The sequence below is a fragment of the Corvus moneduloides genome, chromosome 14 (genome assembly GCF_009650955.1).
Source record: "Corvus moneduloides isolate bCorMon1 chromosome 14, bCorMon1.pri, whole genome shotgun sequence".
NCBI lineage: Eukaryota > Metazoa > Chordata > Aves > Passeriformes > Corvidae > Corvus > Corvus moneduloides.
The window spans coordinates 18,187,946-18,202,557 of record NC_045489.1 but is presented as its reverse complement, the minus strand read 5'-3'; the positions used below and the strand labels follow the sequence as shown (position 1 = coordinate 18,202,557).

The 14,612-nt window shown below is 39.0% G+C and overlaps 1 protein-coding gene across 2 annotated transcripts in view; it reads right to left on the bottom strand.

The window, feature by feature from the left end:
- The window catches only part of ATRX (ATRX chromatin remodeler), a 66,238-nt gene that overhangs the window by 30,462 nt on the left and 21,164 nt on the right, over nt 1-14,612 (bottom strand). For both annotated transcript variants that reach the window (XM_032124403.1, XM_032124404.1), the window contains 4 exons: nt 12,686-12,753; nt 8,912-11,829; nt 6,293-6,371; nt 178-308 (listed from right to left, as the gene is read on the bottom strand). In XM_032124403.1, coding sequence (XP_031980294.1) covers nt 178-308; nt 6,293-6,371; nt 8,912-11,829; nt 12,686-12,753 — 3,196 coding nt within the window. The remainder of the gene's footprint in view (nt 1-177; nt 309-6,292; nt 6,372-8,911; nt 11,830-12,685; nt 12,754-14,612) is intronic.

Below are 14,612 nucleotides of genomic sequence, written 5' to 3'. Positions count from 1 at the left end.
TTAAAAGAGATGATAATCCTCATGACCACATACATTGGCCTCTATGTGGCAAATACATATCAACCTCAATAATATTTTTTGCTGAAAGCTTTAACAACCATCATTTTCCCAAGTGACCCTTGAAATCATGACAGGTGCCACAGCACCATTTTGTCCCAGAGGCTTTTTGGTGCTTACCATCATCTCCTGTGTTTTCAGTTTGCTTTGCAGGTTTCTTCTTTCCTTCCTCCGGCTGCTCATCTGAAGACGTATCCTCATCAGAGGAAAGATTGGCTTTGATTTCTTCTAAAAGCATTTTCTTGGCAATTCTTTGAAGTAAAACAGAAAACACTATTTATTCCATTGTTCAAGTAAATCGATGAATGACAAGTGTAATCCTACACCATTCAGAACTTCAAAAAAAGGGCTGAAAGCTGAACGAAAAAAAAGACACGTGATGAAAAGTCATTGTGGCAAGACAGGATCTATCAGCAAAAATCTCACACTAAATGTGATGTGTTGACTTGCTTTTAGAAAGCAGGTTTGTATAAAGCTTCTTTAGATGAGAAGTTTCCTGCTTTACAGCAGACTGGAAATGGTTATAAAATGTACAGACTTAGAGATTTCATTTTATTCATGGTCTATCTGGGTAACTAACCACAAGCACTTGCCTTACAGCAACTCTAGCAAAAACCCTTATGTGCTTATACCCAAAAAGTCTGACCAACACTACAAGGACCTGAATTTCAGATAAAAATTATCATCTTATTTCCTGCTCCACAAACTGTCCGCTCAGCTTCTCATGGCTTCACTGCAGAACAAGAAAGTTTCCAGCTAATGCACAAGTGACTATGGAAAAATGATTTGTTTACATGCACTTTTAACACAAACATCTTGCCTGAGTCTATCCAAGGCAGGATATAAAACGGTATGTCAAAAGCACAGGAAAATAGCGGACTTATCAGAGTACTTGTACTTCCAGGAGGAAAAAGGATAAACCAGGTCTTCCTCATATAAATACCAGGAATACTGTAGTTTTCATTCTGAGGTCATCCATTTTAAATGAAAGATGTGTTTTCTAGGTGAAACCTCATCTGTCTTGCCTTTTGGGAGAATTAATGTATACTGTGTATACATAGTTCAGGATGGGAAAGCTTTCACACCAGTCAAAACAACAGCTCAAAACCCATGGAACTGAACCACAATCCAGGCTTCACTTGGGAATGGCAAAGGAACAGGGATCCCTCAAGCAAAGCTGCTTATACACCAGAAAACTGCTTCTACAGAGCACTATAAAATAGGCTTTTAACAATCAATATTTCATTTTCCAGCCTGCAATGTGCCACCAAAACAAAAGAAGTTTTTCTAAGGGAATTTTCCCAAGCTATCTTTCCTGATACTCCACACAGTATTTTCTAATTTTTGAGCACTAGTGTTATTTTTTAAAAACACTCTCACACTAATTTATATTCAGTTATTATTAAAAGATGGAAGCAAAATAGTTTAATAAACATTTCAGATTGTTCAGTGAGTCAGACCATCCATCAGCATCCAAAACACACCCTCCCCCTCTCTCTTGAGAAATGGCTTGTGAAGAAAAAACTGATTAAAACTTTACCAAGCAGTACCCTTGGAGAACTTTAATTCCACATCTATCATGAGATCACAGCATAAACCCAATGAAAACTTACTTAAGTCCACAGAAAAGTAACATCCTCTTCCAAATGCTTTTTGCATTAGGTCCTCCCAGAGGATATTTGGAAAAGGGACTTAGGGTTTGACTGGTTGTTGATTTTTCTAAAACCCAGCACATCATGTGTAACAGCAACAGAAATAAACAGCTCCTCATGTAAGAAATTCAGACTATATTTCTTCCATCTCTTAATAGTCAGAACTTTTTCTTCAAAATGAAACTGCTTGGAATGTCACAGGTTGGCTTCCCTTTGACAGCTTTTCACATAAATCATTTACCCTTGACTTGTACTCCAGAAAATGCGCAGAGCAGTGCTCTGGCTACTCTTCTTGTTCAATAAAAACCCCAAGTTTTGGAAGAGAAAAAAACCTAAAAGGCCTGGAAAAAAACTGAAATTGAAGCCTGAAAGTCCTGCCTTTGACTTATTTTGGCAAGTGCATTAGCAAAGTTAACACAGCTTGTGGATGGCAACACTTACCTCTATACAAGTCACCTTTAAAAGGCTGACTTTGGCTCTTAGCAAAACAAGACCTTCATTTTTACTTGTTCTTTAATGAAGTATATTTTTAAGAGGAAAAGAATGCAGCAAATGTATCTAACACCTAAAAAGACCATGCACAAAATCTACCATCCATAAAGAGAAGATGCTCTCATTTTCCTATTAATCATCAGCATAACCAACAATCAGATTGGGTAAACTGATTAGTTTCTAATTATTTATAATAATATTGATTAAGAAGTTATGGCTACAATAGAAAATTAGTCCTACTTTTTATCTAGGATAAAGACTTAACCACTTGCAACCAAACTGAGATGGGACTGTTTGTTAGTGAGAAAAGCTGCATTTTCTTCAACGCATTTAATTTAGGCTAAAAATGTGAGACATTATTAAGACGTTCAGGATTTAAAAGATGCCCATTTTTAATTAACTACAGATCTGATAAGAATGGTAAGTGTAAGCAATATTAGACCCAAAGAGATTAAGCCTTGTAAATGCATGTGACAAAATGACTGATGCAACAAATGGCTTATATGAATTAGAATAAATTGAGTACTGGACTCTGGAAGCTGGTTTTATATTAAACTACAATAGATGTTGACCAGGATAACACATCATATTTCTACTTTATGACAAACACATTTAAAGTGATCAGGTTTCTAAGCTAAGAAACTTCACATGGTAGCTTTAACATTTCAGTATTTGCATTAACAGCAGCAAGACAAACAAGCTATGATAGTGTGAAAATTCCCTCACTCACATTGTTCCAGAGAAAACCATGTAAATCAAAAGGGACTGTAATATTTACTCAGGTCAAGGACATAAAGGATTCTTGGCCATTCAGTTGAGCATCACCAATGGATTTAATTAAGAGCCACAGAAAGCCCTATGACCTCCAGCACGGGGTTTCAGGTAGTAAAAAATAAAGTAAAAAATAAAATAAAATTTTAAAATCCCTGCATTTCACTCATTCCTGCACTGATCTGCTGTGACCTTGAGCATGTCATGTTGCCCCACTCCATCTTATCTAAACTTATCGTGACATTTATATGAAGGGCACTCTCCCAACACACATTTATACAGTGCCTTACAGAACGGGGCTGCAACCTCAACCAGGACACACAAAACCAACTCTAGAATCAAATAGCAGCACATATGCACAATTTTGTATCGACTGGGCTTCAAAGGTATTTCCCCTTTGTAAGAACAACACCAGCAGAATACATTTCTAAATCATGAATTGATTACTATGGATTTTTAAGTCGTGCTAAAAGGAGAGAGTTTTCACAAGACAGGCAAACTGGAAGTTACCCAGGGGTTGCTTAGTTACACTGCAGGACTACTTTAAAAGCTCCTTCAGACATTGCAGCAGAACTGGAACAGTAGGTGCAGCCTCTCATGATGTGGAGTTAAGCCCACATGGTAATTTGCACCACTCTTGTTCATGCATTTCACAGTGCCAATACAATGGACTCTTTTAGAGATTGTTCAAAATCTTGGTGAGACAATGCTACCACTGTAAAAATCACTTTTCTTAAAAAGCCATGATTTTAAATTTTAGTTCATTATTGTGATGTTTCATTACCAATTCGATTACATCAACTCACACTCAGTGTTCATAAATACCTACTAATTATATGTAGAAATAAGGTTGCCTGAAATAAGCCCTTGGGTGGGGGAGGATGGTGGAATGTGGCTAATAAAAGCCACCAGAATTCCAGCTAGAGCACTACTGGCTTAAATGGGCCTTTAGGATACTACTAGAAAATTCAGAACCCTTTAAAATATATTTTAAGAAATTAATATTTGGATGAAATGTCATACATGTCTAAAAAAAATGAGTGAAAACTGCCAAACACCTTGTTCTAAATACTGTGCTGTCTTTGTTGGAAGAGGCTGATTTTCAAGCTGTCAGAGTTGTATTAAATTAAATGCTTGGACAAGAAAAACGTTTTACAAAAATTTATTGTAACCATCAAATACTTAAAGGCATTCTGCATTAAATACACTATTAACTTCTTAATAAACAGAACTACTGCAAACATATCAAACAGTACCATTTAAAAGATCAGAAGGACCAATAATAGTTACACAACAGAAGATGAAAGCATACAGCACTGTATGGCATAGTATGACCCACTTGGATATTGCATTTTGGCAAAGATGATTTCAAGACTATTAATATTCATGTCATGCACAACCCCAGGTATGCAAATAACAGAACATCTAAACTAGAGACTTGCAAACAGGAGAGTTCCCACACTACAAACACCCAGCAGGTACTACGTACCCTCTTTGGCCTGGAAGAAAATAGGCAACTTCTCTGAATCAGTAGGTAAACTATTTAAACACTTTGTGTTGAGTAAACAGAAGAACAAGTTTTTAACTTCTTGAAATTTGTTCCATCTTTTTACAGTTTATAGCTCTGATTTTGGTGCCAAGTACAACACATGATTAAGGTAAAGTCAGACTGCATTACCAGTTAACATGTCTGAAGGTTGACAACACTGTTTATTGACAAAATACCTCTCCATCTCATGAATAGATGTTCAAAAGATCCCCTAAATAAAAACTTAACAAAGAGGCAGCTTCAAAACAAAGTACAGAAACTGATTTTTAAAGCCCAAAGTTATATTACTGTTCGTTATCAATTAAGTTCATTCATTTCCCAATATAGCTCGAACTCATGAGTGAGTTCTGTCAAAAAAACATCTGTGTGGTAAATGCTGAACTTCTGACAAAAGTGTATTGGTTTAGTTATCGACCAGAAACTCAAAAAGCAAAAAAAAAAAGGAAGAAAAAAAAATTTAAAATAATTAAAACAGGACTGAAATGAAAACAGAATTTTAAAAAATCTTGTTATACCAAAGTTTACATGTTCTGCTTATGACCCTGTGCTGTCAAGTCCCTAAAAAGCATCTTTCTTTAAACAGCTGAATTACTGGGTTAAATTTGATGACTAAAACCACACAAGAACTAATTCAGCAGCAGCATTTTGATGCCAAACTGAGGTCCGTAAAGGATATAAAACAGTGTTTTTAAAATTTACTTCAGCCACATATCCAAACATACAACTCTGTGAAACAAGGATTCCACATTCTAAACTAGTAAGGCTCAGAAGCAGAAAAAGACTCCACCAGCAACTGGTCCCACACATGCTATATGGCCAAAACAACAAAAAAAAATCAGTTTCTGAAATACTATATAAAAATTTGTTGAACAGCTCTTCAGTCTAACTACAGTGACTTCCAAAAAGAAACTGTGGCTTGGAGCTGAGCAATACTTCATGTTGTGCATTTACTCCTTAGGAAATGAAGCTTTTACATTTCTAGCCAGCTAATTTTGATAAGCTACAACGTTACTGGTAAAATATGACATGTCTTAGCTAACTGTATCTTACAGAGATTCTCTTTTATTGATTTCAAAACTGAAGCAATACATGTAAGCCACAATTCTGAAAATATCTATGCAAAGACTTAAAATATATAATTAGTATCTTTCATACCAGTTGAGCCTATGCACAGTGCTTGTAGAATCATGGCCTTAACTCACATTAGTCACTTTAGGTACTTTTTAGTGGATTAAAACTCAGTTGAATTAACAGCTGAAAATATCTAATACGGTTTTCCCCACATTTGTGCTTTCTCTTTATTGAGAAAAGTGTTTCAATTAAAAAAGCATATTAAGTAACAGTAATAACCAAATTAATTCTGAAAATATTGCAGCACTGCATATTGCACAGATGCAAATTGTCACCTTCTACTCCCAGAACTAGCTGAAATTCACATTTAGCAGCAGCAGCTTTTTACCTGCCTGCAAGATCCTTTGTCACCAACCTCCCACTCGCACCGGGAACCCCAGCGGGACAGTGCTGCAGTGCCTTGAGAACACCCCCCAGCCAGGTGTCTCAGCTACCACTTCTAAACACTTGCTTTGCATTTCTGGCTCTGGGCCTCTGTTTTCTGGCCCCGTGTTCACACTTGCGGGAGGCCCGTGAGCGAGTCTTTACCGGGCAGGCAGCCGTGCTTTTTACCACCTGCTTGCTCCTCCGTTGCGCCGGTTTGCGCCCACGCCTAGGGTGTGTTATAATCGTTTTTAAGTCCTTACGGAGGGTATCATACCTATTCTCAGGGTCGTCATCATCATCATCTTCCTCCTCCTCCATTGGGATAGTCCTTGATAGAGCCTCTCCCTCATCTCCTGCAAAAAAAGCCCAAGAGAAAACACTCAGTACATGTAAACCCGGCAACAAACAATACACGACAGCACAATGAACAACACAACATGTGAACTACATCTCCATCAAAATCCCAATTTATAAACAGCTTGGTAATACCACCTTTCTACCAGTTACCCGTCTTGACAGATAAAAATAAATGTAGTTTTTCAATGCACATTATGCTTGCTGCTACACACAACTTGCAACTCGTTCCTAATTACAAACTGTGAATTTGGGATTTTACACCAAAGCACAGAGACTAACTACTCTACCCAGGAATCAGAAAGAAGTTACCTAAGAAATTATTTGCCCTAAGAAATTATTTGCTCTGTCAGAAGCTCCTCTAGTGAGTTTGGCAAACTGAAAAGAAGGCACAAACAAATACAGGACAGAACTGCTTCCCAAGCCCATGGGCTGCCATGAGGAAGTACTGGAGAACACTAATCCTTCCTATTTTTGCTTTCAGACCATGAGTGTGTGTAAAGAGTTGTATTTTGAGAATCCCACATGCTATCCTTACTGCAAATATCCAAACTCAGCTGCTCTACATGGCACTGTCCCATATACAAAGGACATAGAAACCAACAGCGTGGGACACCTGACAGAGAAGGAACAGCACAGTGTGAAGCCTGCCCTTAAGCTCCTCTGCACTCTCCTGGCTGGACTGAGGAATTTGGATTGTTTCTAGCACATTCCCAGGCCTGTCTCCTTGCTTTTCTCTCTTTTTTTCTTGCATGCACATCAGACAAATCTGCTAGGTAGTAAAATTAAGCTTAGGGAAAGAAACCTCACAATCCTAACAAGCTGAGATTCCCTCATCCATAATTTCTGTTTATTATTATTATCTGTGGGGACTGGAGGACTGGACTAAAACTAGGCTGCGAGAGGCACACTCCAAGGTGATCACAGAAAGTCCCTCATTCGGATAAATAAAAGCATCCTGTTGGTTAAACCAGATCCTAAGTCTCATTTAATGATCAATCTACACAGCTTATTCAGACCCAGAACAGACTCCTTTATTAATTCACCTATTAAACCAAAAGCAGACTGCAGAGAAAGGGCACATTCTTCTCCTCTGAGAATACTCTAACATGGGCAGAATTTCATAGAAGCAAATGATAACTAAGGCTGAAAGAGACATCTGGACATGCTCTACTCCAAATCCACCATCAAAGCAAAGCTAACTCCAAAGTCAGGTCAGTTATTTCAGGGTCTTGGCCAGTGAAGTTTTAAGCATTTCCAAGGACAGGGATTCCAAAGCTCAGCAAGGCAACCAGTTTCAAGCTTTGACTATGCTCAGTTTAAGAACACTTCTTTGAGTGTCTGTATCAGTTTTCCTTGCTAAATGCTGTATCCACTGCCTCTCATCCTTTGGGCACACATCCAGCTCAGCCTCCCCTAAAACTGCCCATGAGCTGATTTGCAGACAGAAATTCAGACACCCCATTTTTAGCATTCTGTCTCCAGTCTAAACCAACCCACTTCTCTCTCAGTCTAACTCTACTGTCAATCATCCCACACCACAGACTTGTTCATTTGCACCCTGCTATCCATCTCTCCAATAATGACCCAATCTTTCCACTTGTGACCTGCAAATGAAACAACAGGTCCCACTGCCTCAGACACCTGCTGATATATTAAAACCAACTTCTTCCTCTTGGGCCGTTTCAATACCAAGTCCATGAACTGTACATGAGCAATTCCATTTCTAAGGCATTTTTCTCTGATGGTTCAGTGATGCTGAACACTGTCACTGAGTGCCATCAATTGTCTGTCTATAGGAGAGTTTAATGGCTGCGGCAGCAACCACACGCAAAGAGCCAGTTCATTACTATGCAAACCATGAATTATCTGCAATTTCTCCTGCCAGTGACATCACTGGGGAAAACACTGCTAAGGCAGCAGTCAAGGAAAAGCTCTAAAAGTCCTAGTATTATCTGCAGAGACGCAACATATGAAAATAAGCAATGACAGATTTCTAAGTAGCTGTTCTAAGCCTACATGGCTCTTCTGAGGCACAAAAATCATCTGCTTGATTTTGAAATGTATATTACAATGCCACACGTCTCCAGAGTCACCTCCAGTGCACAGAACAGGAGGTGAAAAATTTGAGTTCACCACATTATCTACTCCTTCAAATCAGCTTCTGCTGAACAGTCCCAGGGCAGGTGAGGTAAGGGCCAGGCTTTGGAAAGCTGGACTTCAAGGCAGTACCTGCTGCAAATACTGCCTGGGGCTCCCAAAGCACCTCCATTTACAGTGATATCTTTTTTTTCCTCAAGGTACAAGCTGCACAAACTGAAATCATGGAATCTTACAGCCACAGGATAGTTTGGCTGGAAGGGAACTTTACAACATGTGCTTCCAAATCTGTATCAGAAAACCCGACAGGCTGCAAACATTTAAATGCACGATTCCCTACTGGTGAGCGTTTTTTGCTTCTACATTATTAAATGTCACCCAAACCTTACAAAATTCCTGTTTATATTTTAATATGTGTACATGAACATCTTTTGCACACCTGATGACTGACAAAATCCTGCATCAGCAGACAGCATCAAGCTTTCGGTCACCGGCCTGATCTTCTGCTCGTCGCTGCTTCCATCGCCTGTGGAATTCTGATCATCATTTTCTTCCTTATCAGACGAGGAAGAGGAAGTGACAACCACCTTCTTTTTTGCCACCTTCTTTTTTAAGTTGCTCTTTTTACTTTCTTTTACTGATCCTCTTTTAATCTTTTTCTTAGTGTCTTCATAAGACTCCTCATCAGAAGAGGATGAGTCGTTCTGTTCTTTCTTGGAAATTTTCTTTTTGTGGCTTATTTTTTTCTTTTCTTTCGTTTCAGTTCGTTTTTTACGCCGCACGGCATCATCAGAAGAACTCTCCTCTTTTTGGGGAGATTTCTCAGTATCAGAGGATAAATCAATGTGCACTCTTTTAGCTACTCTCTCTCTCAAATTCCTCTTTTCTGTAAACACGGGTTCCTTTTTAATTTTGTCGTTTTCAGAAGAATTGCTACTTCCTTTCTCTGGAGATGACTTATCAAGATCAGAAGAGGAATCACCTTGTTCTTTCTTCAAACCCTTCTTTTTCAGTTTTTCAGATTGCTTTGCTTTGCTTTCTGATCCTTTTTTGTTCTTGAGTCTGTCTTTGGAAGACTCCAACTTGTGCTCTTTCTTTGCCGATTTCTCAGTACTCTCAGAAGAAGAATCATCCTGTGCCTTTTTCTTTTTCAAATCCTTCTTTTTCTTAACTTCAGGACTCTCCTCTTTCTCCAGCGAAGACTTCTCAACATCAGAAGACTCATCGTGTTTTCCCTTTGCAGATTTTTCTTTTGAGTCTCTGTTTATCTTCTCCTTAGCAGCTGACCTCTTACCCGTTTTTTTATCTTTAGAAGAGTGATTAATTTCCTTCTCTGGGGAAGACTTCTCAGCATCATCATCTTCAGAAGATTTACCTCTCTTCTTCTTCAGATTTACCTTTCTCTTACTGCTTACTTTTTTCCTCTGCTCTTCTTCAGATGAATCATAACTATCATCTTTTTGGGAGTATGTTTTCTTCGATTTTTTTGCAGCCTCAATTTTACTCAACATTTTTATCTCTTTTTCCAACTCAGAATCATAGTTTGAAGAATCTGAGTAGTTCTGTCGTTTCTTTTTAGCAGCAGCAGCGTTTTTAGCTGATTTGCCTCTTTTAGCATCTAAATCTGAACCGGAACTGGAACTTTTCCTTTTTCGTTTCCCGTTTTCATCCTTTACTGGTTGACTCTTTTGAAAATCTGAAGTCTTCTGATTATTTGCTGGCACTTCGCTGTTGCTTTCACTGTCTGAGGAGCTGCGACTCATCATCCCTGCCTCTTTAAGGACAGCTGGCATCTCATCAGAGTCTGAGCTGTGATCTAAGTCATATGGCTTTTTGGATTTGGAAAGTTTGTTAGGACTAGGACCATCAGCAGTGCTGTCAGAAGAATTTCTTTTATCGTTTTTCCTCCTTGGCTGCTTGGATGATTTTCTCTTCCGTTTTTCATTGCTCGTGTCATTGCTGTCCTCCTCTGAGTTGGATGTCAGGGGGCTGATGTCCGTGGGGCGCCTCAGCGGGGTGGTCTTGACGCGCGGCGACCTCCGGAGATCCGCGTCCTCCACGGGCACAGCCTCGTTCTCCGTGGAGGGCTCGCTGCCAACATTATGGTTTTGTTTTACAGAATCACAGTTTGCTGCTCTAGGTTGAGATGCATCAACGTCTTTAGATGCCTCAACATCTTTACTGTCCTTTTCTACACTGTTGTCTTGATCTTCAGCTTTAACTGTAGACTCTGAAAGGGAAACAGGAGTCAATTTGACAATCAATTCTTTTGTTCCTTTCGCTGATGATTTTAACTTGGTACCACCTTTGGTATCTTTCACAGGAGTGGTCAATTTTGTATTTGGATTTAGAGTCTCATGATCTGCTGCTGTGTTTCCACTGTCCTGCTCATCTGATGGCATCTGAATCTCCATAGCAGATTCCAGAGTCTCAAAAATATCTTCAGGAACAGACGAGGGGATGGACACAATATCCATGTCTAAAGCCTCTGTACTGTTGGGCTCATACTGTGGTTCTTCATTTCTGCCAGACTTTTTCTCTTCCCCAGGAGCTGCCTTGTTATCTGTCTGTTCCACTGAGGGAACACTTTGATCCATGGGCTCACTGTCAGGCCGCTCCGACACAACTTTTTTCTGTGTCTGTACAGCGTCATCCTCTTTTAATGCCACATGTTCCTTTCCTTCATCTTTTTTCACCTCATTTTTTTCTGATCTAACCTCAGTTTTTTTCTCTTTGGTATTTTTATCTTTGATTTTAACATTCAATGCTTGAATCTCCAGGTTCAGGCCTTCTTCTAGTGACAGATGAGCTTTTTTCATGTCACTCAGCACAGATTTAAAAGCTTTCAGCTGGCACAGTTGCACAGTTGGGCTTATTTCTACATTTTCTGCAGCGTTTTTCAAAAAGCTTACAAAGCTAGAATTCAGATTTGTTGTAGTTTCAACCAGTTTTTTTGTTTTCTTAAGCAAGTCTTTTGGCACCATTAGTGCTTTATACGAATATGTTAGCGAACCTGAATATGAATTATCTAATTTTTTTTCTTCCCCATTACAATTTGCATTATTTCTCTTTGGAGAAAACTTGACTGTGTGGTCATATATTTTACTTTTTTCATTTTCAACTTTCATCTTTTTTTTGTTTTGTTGAAGTAACTGTTCTAAATTTTCAAAGACACTGTCACACGCAGTGACCAAGTCCAACAAAGGCTCTGGATGGCAAATATAGCAGTGCCACTGGTTATTTTCATCCAGGATAGTCGAGAGCTCCTTTCGGCCCAGGTTGCGCAAAATGCACTTTTTACAGAAGGCGTTATGGCAAAAGTCACAGCAAATCAAATTTCCACCTTCAGCACACCACCTGCAACGACATTGAGAATGGTAAGAGTCTTGTCTCCACATCAACAAGATGATACATTCCTAAGTTCACATATTTAAAAGTTCAAGTGATGAACAGATATCCATTACTTGGAACCGTTATTGAAAGCGCGCCTGAAAAGCTCAATTGAGAATTGCCAAGTCAGAAAATTCACGTATTACATTAACACTTCACAAAGCTGAAATGGTCAGTAATTTTCAAACACAATTTCAGCACTGATTTAATTCTTTAAAGAAGAGAAAAAATTAATTAAATCTTATTTTCCCTGTTTCTTATGAAAATTTGTGATTTCTTTTACAGCAAAATTAATAAGCTTAAGCCTTTCTAGCCTTAACTCATACATTACTACTGCAGGAGCACACGAAGACTGGAAAGTGGTGGACAACAAGCTCACACAAACCAGAGACTGCACAATTTTGACTGAATGACACATTTAGGTATTTGACATAATGACAAGGAAGTGCTTTAGCATTTCAAAAGTGGGAGATGTATCTGGAGAACTGAGTTTCTGAGGCTCACAGGGTTTAGAATGCCAGATTCTATCCCCACCTTTAAGGTGTTCAGAAGGTGGCATGCTATTTAATTAAAAATGTGGTATCTTACAAGTGTTTGTTATTAGATTTCTTTATAAAATGTCTGCCTGTTCATTACTAAAACAACAATCAGTCAGAAATACCCTGGGGCTGAGTATTCCTTGGTGACAAATAATTGTTCATTCAGCTCTTATGTACTTGTCTTTGTCAATAACATCACGATTGCAAGAAAAAGGATCCAGACACCAGCAGAGCTGTGGGTGTTACTTCAGTTTTTGTACACTCTGCAGTTTTTGTACACTTACCTACACTGTTCATCCATCCCATCCGAGTCACGACTAATGTCATCACTCATGTAATACTTGTAGCAAGTCTGGAAAGAAAGAGAGAGAACAAGAAATTCTTTATTAAATCTCAATTGGGCTTCAGCAATTCATTAGATTTCAGCATGCATTACAAGCAGCAGTTGCAAGGCAAGGCCCTCAGCATTCTAAGCCTTTTACATTTGTTTTAACCTAAAAAACATCTTCCATGGATAGAACACGTCCCAAACCATGACTTATTTAGATGGCTCAAGGTCTGTTTGAAAATTAAACAGGCTTTTGTTTGATGGCTGCATATCTGTGGATCTTAGAACATCAGCTGAATACTTCTTTCCAGTCTGAACATTTTTTTCCATCCATTTCCTAGGTAAATCAACACCACATCCTCCCTGACACGTTAATCCTACAAAAATTACTATTTTCAGCTGGATGCTCCTTATGTTAGCATGTGATGCCATAAGGCTATAGACAAAAATGTCTTCAGCATTAATCATGATGTTAACATCCAAGAATTCCATTTCCAGGTGCAAAATAAACATTTTCATTGAAAACGTGGTAATGCTAAGAAAAAAAATACATATTATTCAACCAGAATTATTGATAGCTTCAGTCGCTGAATTGTTTACACCAAATTCTGTAGGTTTGGTGTTATTTTTTTCCCAGCTGTTAGTGAAGAAGGTTCTCCCAGGCTTGTAGCTCTACTCTGAACAGGCATTAATACAATTCAGAATCCAGAAGAGGCTTCATCACCTGAATTTAAAATGATGATGCCCCATTATCTGGAGCAGACTTGCACATCTGTTCAACTGAACTATCCAAACAACCAAAAATCAACATAAAACCCCAGTAAAATCTGATGTTTAGACACTTGATGGAATATTCACAGTCAAAGGAAAACAGCTTCTCAGGTCTGGGACTGTTTTACCTAAGCAGGAGAAAAATAAGGGCAGAACTAGGCACAGAAATAATGAAAGAGCTGGAGTATGGAGACCAGGGCTTCCATTCCTTCCTCTCACATTAACATAAGGCCATGTTCAATTCAGTAAAAACAAAGAAAATCAAGGGAAACAACCCTTGATATAGTTCATGTAGCAGAGCTCCCAGTCAAGAGCTGCTACTGAACCCAACACCCTGACCAGGTTACAAAAATGACCCAGGTCACTGATGTGCACTGCAGGAACCTGGGCAGCTACAGCCACGTGCTGAGGCTGTGCAAAGCCAGGAACAGGAGCTGGGACTCCAATGGAGATGAGGAAAGGGTCACCGTGTGAGCTGATTTTTGTAAAAGAAACAAGCCCGAATGCAGAGAAGAGCCAGCACACCAGACTAGATGGGCATGGCTGAGACAGTTTGTTAGCTGAGTATGGAACACTAAAGAGGAGCTAGGAAGAGGGAGAAGGAGAGAAGAGCAGGGAAATGCTACATCTACTTTATAACACAGAACTGTATCTCTATCTTTAGCAATATCTTTATAAATACAGAAATCTCCACAACCATAGGAATATGCAAGAGAGATCTCTGCAGCTCTCCAAAAATTACCACAGGTCTCCACAGCAGGAGGCAGGGACATTTCCTTCCTGCCCTGTCCCACCTCTTCCCACTGCAGCCAACTCAGGGCCTCTGTGGAGCCAGCAGGAAGCCACACAGCTGAAAACTCAGATACTGGGCTTAAGGTTATGGATTAGACCAGCACTGCAAAGCTGCCATAAATTAGAACAGTCTAGGAGCTGGCAGAAACAGAGATGGCTTTGAAGCTGCTTTTCTGCTCCTTATTTCAATGCTGTTTTACATGGAATGCTTTAGCAGGAGATGCAGACTTGAATCTGTTCTTAAAATACATTATGAGTAGGCAGAAATTTCAGACAGATCATTTAACATTAAAAATTCACTAAGATTATACCCATAAAGC